We start from the raw sequence: 16,023 nt of genomic DNA, 5'->3' as shown, positions 1-16,023 counted from the left end.
TACACAGTAGTAAATGACTATAGTAATTTAGTGTTCAATAAACCCAAAGATCTACTTTTGAAGCAAGAACTCATTATTTGATAAAAATAATTTGGAAAAAACTGCAAAGCAAGTTTGACAGAATTTAGACATAGACCCACATCTCGTACTGTATACCAACATAAGGTCAAAATATGTACATAATTTAGATGTAAATGAGTCACATAAGCAAATCACATACAAATTTTTAAACGTAATAAGAAATGATCAGTGTAGTTATGATTTTATTTTGGGGTTTTGGTTATATATGTAAGAGTATGCTCTTACAACTATGATCAATATGGAAATGTACTTTGCATGATAATAAAAAATGAAAAAAAATTCCTTTTGGAACTGTAATTTTTCTATTTCTCAGAGCATGCATGTCATACTTTTTTTTTTTATAAAACCCTTACCTTCTGTCTTGGAGTCAATACTCTGTATTGGCTCCAAAGCAGAAGAGAGTGGTAAGGGCTAGGCAATGGGGGTGAAGTGACTTGCCCAGGGTCACATAGCTGGGAAGTGTCTGAGGCCAGATTTGAACCTAGGACCTCCCGTCTCTAGGCCTGGCTCTCAATCCACATACATTTTTCACTACATGTAAATAAGACTTCTTAGAAGTGAAAGAAATCATACTTATTCCTTCAAAAAAAGGAGTGTGAAGTAGAGAGAATCATGTTTTTATAAAAATCTTCTTTTTGTGTTTTTCAGTGTAAATGGTGATATTCTTTTTTGGGGTTTTAATTTCATGATTTAAAATTAAATTTGTAGAAAAAGAAAGAAAATATCAGAACTAGCAACAGATTAAAAGAAATGTAAGAGTCAATAGTGTCAGATGGCCACCGAGAAAGCAAGTCATCTTGGGCTGTCACTGAATTAATTAATATATGTATAGAGTCCAGAATGAGAGAGGTGCTACTCCCACTGTACTTTGTCTGGTCAGACAATATAGGAAGTATTGCATTCAGTTTGGGGCACTATATTTTAGGAGAGCTATTGATAAGGTGTAGAACACTCAGAGAAGAGCAAACAAGACAGTGAAAGGTCTCAAGAGGACTAAAGATGACAAACTAGAAGCAATGATGGATCAGATGGGGAAAGGCATATTTAAACCTCATGAAAGATAATAATCAGAAAAAGCTGGAAAGAGATACATGAACTGATATAAAGTGAAATAAGCAGAAAAAATAATCAGGAAAGCAGGGAAACATTTTACACAACAACAGCAATAATGTGGAATAATCAAATGTGATCAGCTTTGCTACTAATAGCAATGCAATGATCCAGGATAATTCTGAGGGACTTATGAGAAAGAATGTTAGCCATCTCTAGAGAAAGAACTGTGGGAGTTGGAATGCAGAGGAAAGCCTATGATTTATCACTTATTTTTTGGGTATATATGTTTGGGGGTTTGGGTTTTAAAAGATTATTCACTTACAAAAATGAATAATATGGAATATGTTTTGCATAATAATACATATACAACTTGGATTGAATTTTTCCAGCTTTAGGAGGGGAGAGGGAAGAAGGGAGGGAGACCATTTGAATAATAAAATTTCAGAAAATGTATGTGGAAATTTGTTATTGAATTAAAAAATAATAAAAGTATACTGATAAAAAAATAAAATCCATGAAAGGAAAATTATCCCAAATAATTCTAGCTAGCTTAAAATGAGATGGGCTGCCTTGGGAGGCAGTAGGCTCACCATCACTGGAGATCTGAAAGTGATGGCTAGATCATCACTTATTGGGGAGGATCTAGAGAAGATTATTTTAGGGGTACAGGTTGGACAGAATGTTCTCTCAGTCTCTGCTAGCTCTGAGATTCCAAGCTTTTGTTTGCTTCTAGTGACTGTCCTGATTGTTCCCTCTTTCAGGAGGAATGTTCCCTTATTGTAGACACCTGCAGCCCTGGCAGTAGTGACAGAAGCAATGCTGGAGGTTCCTGTGGTAACATCACCTGTGGAGCAGGCTATATCCCACTCATGAAGGAACTGCATAGGGCCTTTCTCATGCGTGCTGAGTGCCCCAGGTTTAGTAACATATCAACTTCAACTTCTCAATTTGGTAAGTGCCAACTGGGTAGAAATGTGCCTATACCTCTGCACAATTAGCCATGATTCTTCTAGGAAAGGCCTTGTTCTCTCTTCCAGAACTCTCTTGAGAATAGATTTGAGATTAAATACACTCATTGGTTTTAGGATCCCCTGATGATATGCTCACAATATTCAGAATAAGTTGGGTAAGTAGGATGGGAGGGAGGGAGGAAGGAAGGAAGGAAGGAAGGAAGGAAGGAAGGAAGGAAGGAAGGAAGGAAGGAAGGAAGGAAGGAAGGAAGGAAGGAAGGAAGGAAACAAGGAAGGAAACAAGGAAGGAAGGAAGGAAGGAAGGAAGGAAGGAAGGAAGGAAGGAAGGAAGGAAGGAAGGAAGGAAGGGAGGGAGGGAGGGAGGGAGGGAGGAAGGAAGGAAGGAAGGAAGGAAGGAAGGAAGGAAGGAAGGAAGGAAGGAAGGAAGGAAGGAAGGAAGGAAGGAAGGAAGGAAGGAAGGAAGGAAGGGAGGGAGAGAGGGAAGGGAGGGAGGGAGGGAGGGAGGGAGGGAGGGAGGAAAGAAGGAAGGAAGGAAGGAAGGAAGGAAGGAAGGAAGGAAGGAAGGAAGGAAGGAAGGAAGGAAGGAAGGAAGGAAGGAAGGAAGGAAGGAAGGAAGGAAGGAAGGAAGGAAGGAAGGAAGGAAGGAAGGAAGGAAAGAAAGAAATTAAGGCGGGAGAAAACAGAGGGAGGGAGAGAAAAAAGGAAGAAAGGAGGAAAGGAAAGAATGAAGGAAAGAGGAAGGAATGAGGGAAGGAAGAAGAAAGTAAAGAAGGTAGGAAGGAGGGAAAAGGGGAAGAAGGAAGTAGTAGGATTTGGTTCTAGCACACCAGTGCAGCTTTGTGGAAGAAACCATGGTGAGCACTGGAGTACAAAGAGGAAAAAAAAATTTTTTTTTAATAAAATGAAAACAAGACCCCCAGCCCTCAGGTAGCTTGCTTTTTATTTTCTATCCACAGATACATAAATACAAAGTATATATAGAATAATACAACATCATTTCAAGGAGAAAGCTCTGAAAGCTAGGAGAAATCAGGAAAAGTTTCTTGTGAAAGGTAGCACCATAGGTGTAATTTGAAGGAAGCTAGGATAGGTAATATTCTTACATTTATCCTTGTTTTCTTCTCCCACTTATTAGACTGTATGATCCTTTTAAAAATATGGATTTCTCTCTACCTATGGAGACATACGTATGACAACAGAAATATATGCAGAGGTTTTCTCTGTTAAAATTTTCTGCTGCCATGTTGATCAAAGGAATAAAAAATCAATTTTGAAATGTTCATTAAAACTAAATTTTCAGGAAAGTAACTTAAAGGGAAAAAAAAGGATAAGAAAATGTGTTATTTTGTGACTGATATATGTCTATACTACCTTGGGTAAAATACAAAACTAAATTAAATTTCAAACTTAAAAGCAGCTCTGAGTATTGACTCAATTTATCAGTCTATCAGTAATTGTTAATCAAGTGCCTTTTATAGCCAGGAAATTTGCTAGGTACTGATGATAAAAAGACCAAAATATTAATTAATTAATTAAAATTGAGATATTTCCTGCCCTCAAAGTGTTTGTATTTATTTGAAGAGACAACAAAAATACATAGCCCAAATATGTATGAGTTTATTTCTCTAATGTCATTGGCTGTGATCTCCCCTCCCCTAGATTATCAACGGAGAACCATTTAGTCAGCAAGGCTCAAATAGTTTTTAGAAAGGAGTATTCACTAAGGGGGTACAATAAAAAACCAGTTGGTAAAAAATATCCTCCTCCAAAAATGTTGTGTCATATAACAAGTTTACACACAGAGATTGGGGGGAAATGGGCTCAAGCTTAGAGAATGCACTCAGCAAAAGAGGTTAGCTCACGCTTTCTGGTTACCAGAGTCTTTTTCTCTCATTTGTCACATGAAATAAGTCCACTTCAACATGGTGAGGCCATGCCCAGCTCTCCCAGACTTCTGATGCAACTGTGATCTGGGAACATCCCCTAGACATTGACAGGAAAATGGGAGACAACGGGAAGTCCAATATCCTTCAGACCCTCTGTAATGGAAAGGTCCTCTAGTCAAAGTGGGAGGAGATAAGGAAGGGAAAGGAGACCTGACTAAGAAAAAAATTAAGGCTTCCTCCTTCACTCCCAGGTGATACCTTCTCAGAGCAATTCAGCTAGAACTCCACACTCATTCCAATTTTGGAAGACCTCCCCTTTCTTAACTCAACTGATAATTTATGGATGATCTCTGTAGGTGTGGCCAAGTTTGCCAGCCTACTAGAACAGACTTCCAATATGGATTCATTTCACTTTATCCAATGGCTTTCAAAGAATTTTTTTTAACTTAGTCTTTTGACTGGTTGACTGATTGAGATATGTTCTCAATAGGATCTCATAGGAACTTAAGGTCATAGATTTAGAACTTGAAAAAATCCCAGAAATAATCTAGTCTAACCCCCTCTGAGACTCACAGAGGTCATGTTACTTGGCCAAGGTCATGTAGAAGGCAAGAGGGAAAGCCAATACTTGGTCCATATCTTCTGGTTTAAATTCCAACCCCCTTTCCACTGAAACTAGCGAGTTACATATCTGGATAGATATTCAGGTACTGGTAGAATTAGATGATTTCTGAGTTCCCTTCCAATGATGAGACCGTGTTTTTCCTACTCCCGCCTCCATGCCTTTACATTGGCTGACTCCAATGTCTGAAATGCTTTCCTTTCTCTCCTTTGCTTTGTAAAATCCTTTACTTCTTTCAAGACTTGGTTTTATGCCACCTTCAACAAGAAGCCTTTCCTGATCTTCCAGGCTTGCCCTTCCCTCCACCACCATTTTGCATTTTTTCTGTAAATACTTCTATATGTAGTATCATCCCCTTATCAGATATAAATTCCCTAAAGGCAAGAACTGTCCCATTTTGGTCCTTGTATCTCCAGCAGCTACCTAACACAGTGCCTAGCACATTGTAGATACATAATAAATGCTTGCTTATTTGATTGATTGACTAGAAATCATGGCCATCTCTGTATCTGTTACCATGTTTAGCAAAAGGCCACATACAGTAACTATTTAGTCAAAGTGTATTGAATTGAAACTAATTCTAAAACTTCCCAGGACCAGGTTTGGCTACTTTGTCTGAATTGCCCAGTGGTGTATACTTCAGAAATACCAACTATGAAAACTGGAGAATGACAGATGACACGGAATCCTCCTCGGATATTTTAAAGACATGTAAAACAGGTAAAAGGCAGAATTAACCCCAGGCATTGATCCTTGGTATTTTCCTACCTCTCTCTTCAGCCCTTCATATTCCAGAGCTCCTCTTCCCATCCCCACAAGTGTACATCCAGGGGTCCCCAATCAATGAGCTTGGCTAAAGAGTTCAGTGATTATGCTTAAGTAAGTCTCCCCACTTGCAGAGGAATGGTTTCTGTGACCATTTCTTGACTCTTCCCTTAAGAAATGCCTTCACTGAGGGGGCAGCTGGGTAGCACAGTGGATTGAGAACCAGTCCTAGAGACAGGAGGTCCTAGGTTCAAATCTGGCTTCAGCCACTTCCCAGCTGTGTGACCCTGGACAAGTCACTTGACCCCCATTGCCTAGCCCTTACCACTCTTCTGCCTTGGAGCCAACACACAGTATTGACTCCAAGACGGAAGGTAAGGGTTTAAAAAAAAAAAAAAGAAATGCCTTCACTGGCATATAGTTTTGTCACATTGAGGTCATTGGTATTCTGTCTGAATATAGAGAAAACTTGGTCCAGGGACTGAAAGATGGAAACTATGATAGCTGTCTGAATCACTTTCAGAGCACAATTCTCTGAATCTGCTGGTAGTCTCTGTTTTATTTGCAACAAGACAAGAATGACTAAGGAATATTCTTACCTCAGCCAGGAGGTCTCTGAGTACTCTAGCTGTGTCTTCTCTTTTGCAGCTGGCCATTATCAATCACTGATAGTTGAGTAGATCTGGTTATTGGGCTATATACACCATGCCTCCCCCTCATCTTTACTTGGGAGAACAGAGCCTGCTGTGTTGCCCAACATCCTTAGGTCTTAATAGAAAAGTTCTCAACTGACCAAGATTTCATCTTTGCAGATGGATTGCTATGAACTTTGCTTTTTGCTAGAAAATGAAGACAACATAAAACTGTTTCCCACTTTTCTCTGGTTTCTAAGCCAAACTCAGCAGCCAGCTGTGTAGATCAGACCACTCAAATGCCTTATGACATCTATTGCCTTTGCTTCCTTTAGATATAATCTATTGGAACAGCGTGCATCCACTGGGGACTCTAAAAATCAGCCTAAGCTATTTACTTGCTCAGTCTCATCTTTACATAAGCATCAGACTAGAAATTTAGAGATTCGGGCTAAGGATATCAGAACTATTGAACCTGGAATCAGATTTATAGGACACACTTGATATATAACAGTGAGGTGATTACTCTGATATCCAAATATAATTCATAAAGGCATATGTACATATTGTAGGTATTAGATTTTAATGGTTTGACTAAAATATATGAAAATTATAAATAATATGGTGGCCGCCCATTTAAAATATTATAGCTCAAAGTCAAAATGACTTTTAATAGCTTTTATTTACAAAAGAGGTAGAAATAGTGAAAGTAGAGAAATACAAAAAGAATAGAGAAGATATCTAGCCTGTCACACTAAATATTGCTCCAGTGCTCGACGTGGTCAGGCACAACTTGTTAATCCTCTCAACCAAAATTAAACTCTCTCCAGAAGTCAAGAAAGGATAACCAGCTATTCCCTCACCCAAGTTCCTGCCAAGAGGCAGGTCAAGATGAATCGATCTGAAGATGACTCCAGAAGCCAAAGCTGACTCTCTTCTTGAAGCTGACTTCCTTCTTGAAGCCAACTTCCCAGACCCAAAAATTCAGGGCCCTTTATAGTGGCTTCTTGTCTCTTCTTCTCTTCATAGGGGCCAATCACAGCTTCCAAAATGCCCAACACTGCCCAGGGAGGCAGTGTTTGTGGGAACTACTTCTCACCTCTGAAGGTGTTAATTCTTATTATAGGCTTCTGAAGGTGTAAACATTTTTTTATCATGGGATTCACACCTTTCTGACTGATGGGGTTAAAAGGGTGGCGCTCTCTTTACTTAGTGGTTAGCTAGGGACTAAGTAGCTAAGAAAGAGTTAGCAAAGTGTTAACTAGACAAAGAGAATAAACAATTCCCTTTCACAATATTGATATTATAAATATATACACATACACATATAATGTGTGACTCTATGAAACTACATTTTTCTTTGCTTAATTGCATTCACTATTTTTGAAATGTGTGCTTTTAAAAATTGTTGATAGAATGTTGATATATAATTTTATTTTTTGTTTTGTTTTTTGTTTTTTATATATATATTTTAATGCAATGTTATTCACCTATTGACTACGTAAATACATAACATGTAATATTGTTTTTTGTTGGCATATGCATGATTTCACAAATATGGCCTCAGACAAATTTACCAGTTGTATGCCCCTAGGCAAGTCACAATCTCTATTTCCCTATTTCCTTCAGTTTCCTCATCTGTAAAATGGGAATAATAATAGCACCTACCTTCCAGGGTTGTTATGAGAATCAAATGAGATGATAATGGTTAAGCACTTAGCACAGTGCCTGACACAAAATAAGCACTATCACTTCTCTGCTTTCTGGGCTTTCTCATTCTCCTTCTGGGCAAATTTCTTTATTATTCCTAGACTACTGAAATAGTGACAAACTCATTTATCATACAGATACCCTGAACCTTGGTTTGCCTGTTTCTTCAATTATAAATAGGGATAATAGTCATAGTTGTTGAGGATCAAATGAGATAATAATTGTAAAGCACTTCATCCAGTGACTGGCACCTAGTAAGCCCTATATAAATGTTAGTTATTATCATTTCATTAGCAATATGGCCTTTCCCCTTCCAGATCTTCAAATAGAAAGGAATTCTTTTTTGTTCAATCCATCCTCAGCAAAGCCTAGACTTTTTTCACAGCAAAGAAGGTGGAAAATCTTCTTTTCCCACAAACCAGAAGGGTTAGTAGAGAGCAAATAGAGACACCTTTGAGGGGTTTCCAACTTCTTATACTATAGATGGTGCTAGAGAACAATAATACTCAGCCAGTTCTCCATACATACAGCTGCAGGATTCACCAACCAATCAGCTCTCAGCCAGACATTGTCTCTTTCCCAATCAGCATGGTTCCCAACAAAACACCTGCAAAGTCATCCCACCAACTCAGCTTCTACCAGTTTCTGTCTTGTTTTCTAAATAAAGTTCTTCTCCTTGAACATTTTTCTCTCTTCTCCTTGACCATTTATTCATGACTATTGTCAATGATTCCTCCTATACTCAGCTTTCTCTTCTTCTTTTCCTTTGCTTCTCTTTCCTTCCTATATTTTCTAAGGCAGGGATTCTTAACATGGGACCTGGAAACTTTTACCCCCCCCCAAATTTGTTTTATAATGATATTTTCAATACTGGTTTCTTTTGTGATCCTCTTTATTTTATCTGATGTATTTTAAAGGACCACATTTTAAAGTGTTCATAGGCTTCACCAGATTGCCAAAAGAGATTGAAAACACTATTCTAATGCCTTGAAACACAAGTTCTTCAACAGTAGAGACTTATTAACATACAAAGAGTGTAAACCAAATCTATCTTTGCATACATAATCTTCCCACAGCCCCTTAAGAATTTTTTTTTAAGTTTCTCAGTTATAACCCTTAAAACTGAAAACAGTCCCATGCAAATAAGCTGAGGGTGCCCTGCAGCAATCTTATCTCACTTCTCTGCCTTAGAACAGGCTCTCTCAGTACCTTCATCTGGGCAGTTTCTCTTCTGAACAGTCTGTATCTTTTTTAGATATTTTATCTGAGAGAATGTTTCTTTTCAAGCTGACTTTTACATTTTCCACATACAAATGTGAATTTTTTCCCTTGTTACACTCCCTGAACAGCCAGAATGTTTCTATGCAAAAAGGGACAGTGTTTTACATGATAAAATAGCTAAGTAAGCCTTAATATGCTAGAAGAAATAGGAGCAATAACTCTTATTTTTTTCTTTTTAGTGAATAAGCTCAAACATAGCAAGAGCGCCTACGAATTTGAATCCTTACGCCCAAAAGAAAGGAGTTCCAGTTCAGAGAGCCTAACAGAAAGTCCCCTAATCAGCAAAATGCCTTGGTATGCTACTGTGATTCAGGATAAGGTGAGCAGGTCCAGATCTCTGATTTCCAGGGAGCAAGCCTATATCCCAGGGTTCATAAGAGGAAAGTCCTGTGTAAACTATGAAGTACAGAAATATACAAGCCAGTATCATTCCAAACCATGAAGTGCTATAGACTTTGAGACCATTTTCACTGTTAATCAAGCAAAAAGCATTTATTTAGCTGTTACAATGGGTCAAGCAATCCCTGTGCTAGCCTTTGGGGAAAGAAAAACAGAAATGAAACTGTTGTTGCCCTCAAGAAAATTCCATTCCCCTGGAAGAGACTATATTGAAGATATAGAAGTACTCCTCATCTTTTCTCCCGAAATCCATACATTTTTGGAACTTCTGTATTACTGTTGAGGATCCTAGCATTATCCCCCAGTAGTCACCTGGGTCAGCAATCCCAATGGCATCCTCTCCTCCTTAGTGTCCCTTTTCCCACATATCTAATCAGTTACCATATCTTATCATTTTTTCCCCTCCACAACATCACTTGGACATATCCTGTTCTCTCTACTTCTCCATCAACCTCTCTAGTCCATTCCCTCATCACCTTTCATCTGAACTATTGCAAGAGTCTTCAAGTTGGTCTCCCAGTGAGCTTCTTCCTCTCCCCCCCCTTTTTTTAAACCCTTCCCTTATGTCTTGGAATCTTTATTAAGTATCAGTTCCAAAGCAGAAGATAAGTTAAGGATAGACAGCAGTGGTGAAGTGACTTGTCTGGGGTCACAGCTAGGAAGTATCTGGGGCTAAATTTGAACCCAGGACTTCCTATCTCCAGGCCTGACTCTCTATCCACTGGGCCACCTTGCTTCCCCCTCAGGCTTCTTTTTGCTCCATCCATCCACCAAAGCATGGAGCTGACTCAGTGGCTCCATGTTTCCCTCTGAATCCAGTATAAACTTGGGTGTCTCAAACTCTTCACCATCTGGTCCATTCCTGTCCCTCTAATCTTACTAATTACTCTTCCCTGTTTAATTTATTGTGAGAATTAAAATTACTATATAATAACTCAAGCATCATATTTATAAGATTTATTAAAACAAAAAAAAACTAGAGTAAAAAGGGCACTAACTCACTTTTCTTGTGAGAATTAAAAGTAATATATAATAACTCAAGCATTATATTTATAAGATTTAATAAAACAAAAAAACTCTAGTAAAGTCACAAGAAAGAGAAAGAGGGAGGAGTTACAGCAAACTTATAACCAATCACATAACTAGGCAAACACAAGGACTCAGGGAAAGGGATGCTGGGAGATACAAAAGGAATTCTGGGGAATGTAGTTCAAAGGTTCAAGATTATCCAACTATATATTCTCTAATCTATCTATCTATCTATCTATCTATCTATCTATCTATATATATATATATATATATATATATAGAGAGAGAGAGAGAGAGAGAGAGAGGCTGACACATAGATGGTACTTACTGAATGCCTTTCCCCTTTATTTTATGGAGATGAAATCCCAGAGACTATCTAAAGGGATGCTTTTAATAGGAAAAGATCATGTCTCTGGTGGGTCTTCAATGTCATTGGGTCCAATAAATTGGGTCTAATAAAAAGAAATCATACGATATGGCCAATTATTGACTCTTTGGGGTCAGAGGGGAAGTTTGGAAATCCAAGTGACTGCAAGGAGAATGGTACCCTCAACAGAAATAGGGACATTATAAGAGGAGTGATGGATTTCAGGGGAAGATCACCAACTTTGGATTTAAGATACCTACAAGACATCTAGGTTGAAATACTATAGTGACGGTTGGCAAAATGAGACTCAGACTCAGAAGAGACTGAGGCTTGTCCTTCTTGATATCAGAGGGAATCGTGGGCACCAATGAGGAGAAGTTGTAGTAATTTGGAGCATAAAGTCCATACAACAAAAGCTGCCCCCAAGCCCAAGGGAGTGCTAGGCAGGTGGTGGGTGTTCCCTCATTGGATGTCTTCAAGCAGAGGAGGCTGGATGACCCCATGGGGACAGTTTTATGGTAGAGATGCCACCAAAGGTCCCTTTTAGGGATTCTGTGAAAAGTACCCATTTACCAAAGATTTGGTTCCCTTCCTAGGATCGGACCTTGCTCATGATGAAAGATGAGATCAACCGACTTACTACCATGGAAGAGGCTTGCCTGAAGAAGGACTCTGAGCTTGCCTTTCTCAAAGCAGAGGTGAAATCACTAAAGAAACAGCTGCAACACCTAAATGAAGTTCGAGGAACAGATGTTGACTCCGATGTAAAGGTGAACAACCCCCAGAAGGGGACAATCAACCCAGGGAAGGGGGATGGAATTAAGCCACAGGGCTGCATGGTCAGGTGAAGATTCTTTGCCAATGGCCATAGATCCCTCTGGGCCCTCTGGGAGATGACCTTGCCCCACTTTGCTTTTCTTAGATCCCAAGCTTGAGCAAAGCCATCGTTGGTGCCCCAGACAGAAGTCGGGACCTGGAGTCAAGTGACCATATGGTACATCCTATCTATGACCCTATTGGTGTGATCTTGGGGTTTATCTTTCTCATCTGTGTTCTGAGCAAGGCACTTAAACTCTGAGGGTCCCCAGAAAACTTGGCTGAGGATGTTTTCTTGGTGAAAGCTCCTTATGTAGTTCCCAACTCTCTCACACCTATTATCAAACAATAAACATTTACTAAGCATCTACTATGTGCCAAAAGATACAAAAAGAGGAAAAAGATGGTCCCTGTCCTCAAGGAACAATCATACCTGGCTGTGAGGAAAGCACTTTGTAAGCCTTAAAATGCTATAGATGGGGGGCAGCTAGGTGGCTCAGTGGATAGAGAGACAGGCTTAGAGAGAGAAGGTCCTGGGTTCAAATGTGACTTCAGATATTTCCTAGCTGGGTGACTGTGGCAAGTCACTTAATCCCCATTGCCTAGCCCTTACTGTTCTTCTGTCTTGGAATGAATATACAGTAATGATTGTAAGATGGAAAGGAAGGGTTTTTTTTTTTAATGCAATAGATATACAACCTGTTATGAATGCTAATGGGGAACAGCATGATATGGTGTGGATAAAAAGTAATACTGAGAGTCAGAATGTCCAGGTAGCACTGGCCATGGGAAAAATGTTTTATGTTTTAGGGTTCAATTTCTTTTCTTTGAGTATAAGATTCTGTCTTTGTAAATTAGGAGATTGAATTAGGTAGTCTCTGAAAACTCTCTGGACAGCTAGGTGGCTTAGGTAGAACATGGAGTCTGGAGTCAGGAAGTCTCATCTTCCTGAGTTCAAATCTGGCCTCAGACACTTAATAGCTGTATGACCCTGGGCAGGTCACTGAATCCTGTTTGCCTCAGTTTCCTCATCTGTCAAATGAACTGAAGAAGGAAATGGTAACCACTCCTATATCTTTGCCAAGAAAACCCCAAATGGGGTTACAAAGATTTGATCCCAACTGAAAACAACTCAGCAAAGAAGTCCCTTCAGCTGTATAATGCCATTATCCTCTAAATCAGCTTTTGTTCCAAAATCTACTGGCTGGTAAAGGGTCCCTCAGTTGTTCATCCATCTCCTTGCAGAAATAGAATCAGATTCACAGAAGGTCAGAGTCAGAGAAGACTTTTAAAGAAGGGCTCTGAGGTCCCTTTTAGATCTGATGGTCTAGTCCAATCCCTTCATGCTATAGTGGGGCAACAGATCAGAAAAGGCTAAGTTTTCACATAACTACCCAGAAATTAAGTGGCAGATCCATAATTTGAATGTAGGACTAGCCCTCTTTACTCTATGCCCTGTTGCCTCTGAAGCAGATAAGTTGACAGACTTTTTCTTACAGGCTGATTATTTTTTCAAACTGATCACCTTTCTGCTCTGAGTCCATAGACTGATCCTTACACTTAAAAGGACAGATCCCAGGCAAATAGTTCAAGAATAGTTCAAAGCTATGTTTTCCACCAATCTATGAGTAGCCAGGAAGCAACATTGGAAATGTGTTTAATTACCTTGTCCACCATTGGAACTGTTAGATAAGTGTGAAATTTCAAGGCATTCTGGGTAATAAACATGCAAAAATAAGCAAGTCTAGTGTGGGCTCCCCTTACTTCTCCAAATGAGCATGCTCATTACCACAGGGCTGCTTGCTGTGATGGAGTGGAAGAGATGACACCAGGGGTCACATGCCATGCTGGGACTGCCTTATTTGTTTGTCATTACTGCAGTCTTGACTCCTTGACACTTATTTGGAAGTCAATCATTTGGGCTATGAGCTAGGACTAAGATTTGAAAAGTTTGTGGTATGATTGATAGCCAACCTCCATGAGTCCTCTACTCTTGAGGTTCTTCATTTGTGGTCCAGGAACTTTAAATATACAAAAAGTGTGTTTGTGTGTATGTATAAACACATATATAAACACATACATATACCTACATATTCTATATATCTTTATGTAACAAATATAACAAATTTATGTATTTATTTGTGTACAATATGAAATATGTATAATGTAGTATATATAATATAGTCATATAATGCATGTTTATATAATATTTGTATATAACACCTATATTATATATTCTCCATATATGCATATAATAGTTGTACATATTCTAATAGTTATATTTACATATAATATATATTACATATTGTAAAGATAATTTTAGCTTTGTGACTTAAAAATCTAAATTACTTTTGTGGCCAGGGAAAATCCCAAATAATAAAATTCCCAAGTCAGCTGGAAATTATGGTGATTTTAATTAATATAGAGAGAAGGAATTAAGGAGAAGAGAGAGGGAGAGGAAAGAGTTAATTTAAACTGCTCTGGCTCAGGCTGAGCCAGGCAGGAGTTAAAGGCCTTGACCAAAGGGGCCTCCCTGAGCCCAAGGGAAAAGAAAGTCAGTCTTATCAGTCACTACAAGACCGTTTCAAGGAAGCTGTCTGAGGGGGCTCTTCCAGGCTGAGTTCCAGGACTGAACTGGCGCCCAAGCTGCTTACAGGAAGTGATTAGCCAGAGCAACTTCTCCAGGGAAAGAGCGTGAAGGGAGCCAAATATATAGACCTTTAACCCTTGTGTCTCCTCCTCTAAATTTTCACATCTAACAATCACATCAAAGGCTTTTTCCAGGATTGCCCATACTTTTAGTTCTCACTTTCTTTGATTAGATTATATCTTTTAGAGTTACTTCACACTTCTTTGTTAAGTTCACCTTTTGTTAGTTACTTGACCTTTTTGTGATTAATTTAACCTTTATAGTTACTTAATACCTTTTTGTATTAGGATACTAAAAATAGACTTAGCTTAATGTTCTAGCTTCACTATAAGGTGAGAACTAAGTACCTTCATCATTCAATCAGGAGATTACCACTTTATCTTCCCCTAAAGTAAGGTGTAAGTAGGGTGGAGCAATGTAAAGTTCCCAAGACATTCCTGATCAAGTATTTCCATTGTTACAATCAGGAAATAGCTAAATCAAATCTTCTGAAGTATAGTCTGAGTAGGATGGAGTAGTTTTAAAATTCACAATATACTATATTAATATACTAGAACATAATATATTTGTATATAATACAATGTTTATATGTAGTTATAAAATAATATATAATTGAAATATTTGTATATATTTGTATGTATATATAATATATGGTATATAAAATGACACAAAACACATATATAATATAGTCACATAATATATATACATAATATATTTATATATAATATAATACATACTATATATTTTATATCATAATAATATTATATAATATATTTATAGCTAATACAATGTTTATAATATAGTATATGACATACAATATATTTAGAGATAATATATTTGTATATTATGTATGTATTCTATAATATGTAATATATTTGTGTATAATATGTTATATTTACATATAATAGATTTTTATATAATATAATTAAAATACAGTACATTTCATCTTGTGCTTTAAAAAACTTCCAGAGATGAGGCCCATAGGCTTTACTAGATTGCCAGAGGTTCAGGACACAGAATAAAAAGAAAAACTCCTGCCCTAGAAAAATGTCATGCTACAAATCCTTATGGTTCACTTTGAACCCAACTGAATTCTTCCAACAGGCAGAAGAAACCCAGATCTGTCCAGAGACCAAGATGCGTAAGGAAGAGAGTTTTCTTTCCTGTATGACTTATGAAGAGTCTGAGCCACAAGACGAAATCACCATCATAGGGGGAAAGGATCAAGTGTGCCTGGACACCTATGAGCCTCTCCCATCCTATGATGCCAGAGAGGCCAGTGTCTCAGGAAGTGTTGTAAAAGATGAAGAGGAGGTACAAAAATCAATGAAAGAGGTAGGATGGAGGGAAGAGGGGGAAGGGCTTCTGGTGGAAAAAGGCAATTGCCCCCTTCCTTACCCCATAAATCTAGCTAATGGGGCACTTCTCAGTCCCTTCTCCCCCACCATTATTCCTCTCCCAAGTGTTATCTCTGAGGCTCTGTGGTAACCAGAGTAAGGCCAAGCACTGGTGAATATTTTTTTGGGGGGGATGCCAAATTCTGAGACAAGTGTTATAATTGTCACCATTTTGTGGATGAGGAAGCCAAACAAACAGCTCTCTAGTGATCTCTATGCACCTCCCCCCATATCATCAATTTGGTTTTTCATTGTCAGACACTGCTTTCTTAACCCTGGCCAGTGGGCATACAGATTTGTGTTCTTGAAAGTGTAGATGGGTTAAAGAAAAAGAGGGAAAACCCCCAAAACTAACAAGGCATGA

The 16,023-nt window shown here is 38.4% G+C and overlaps 1 protein-coding gene across 4 annotated transcripts in view; it reads left to right on the top strand.

Moving 5' to 3' along the window:
- Positions 1-16,023, top strand: part of CCDC27 (coiled-coil domain containing 27) — a 52,386-nt gene that overhangs the window by 10,297 nt on the left and 26,066 nt on the right. For 3 of the 4 annotated variants that reach the window (XM_056795956.1, XM_056795959.1, XM_056795958.1), the window contains exons 2-7: positions 1,896-2,085; positions 5,208-5,333; positions 9,181-9,320; positions 11,393-11,566; positions 11,719-11,790; positions 15,367-15,597. In XM_056795956.1, coding sequence (XP_056651934.1) covers positions 1,896-2,085; positions 5,208-5,333; positions 9,181-9,320; positions 11,393-11,566; positions 11,719-11,790; positions 15,367-15,597 — 933 coding nt within the window. The remainder of the gene's footprint in view (positions 1-1,895; positions 2,086-5,207; positions 5,334-9,180; positions 9,321-11,392; positions 11,567-11,718; positions 11,791-15,366; positions 15,598-16,023) is intronic. The other variant, XM_056795957.1, reaches the window with a different exon arrangement.

This window comes from Monodelphis domestica, chromosome 4 (assembly GCF_027887165.1).
Source record: "Monodelphis domestica isolate mMonDom1 chromosome 4, mMonDom1.pri, whole genome shotgun sequence".
Taxonomy (NCBI): domain Eukaryota; kingdom Metazoa; phylum Chordata; class Mammalia; order Didelphimorphia; family Didelphidae; genus Monodelphis; species Monodelphis domestica.
The sequence above is the reverse complement of the archived record's forward strand: the minus strand, read 5'-3'. Positions and strand labels throughout refer to the sequence as shown.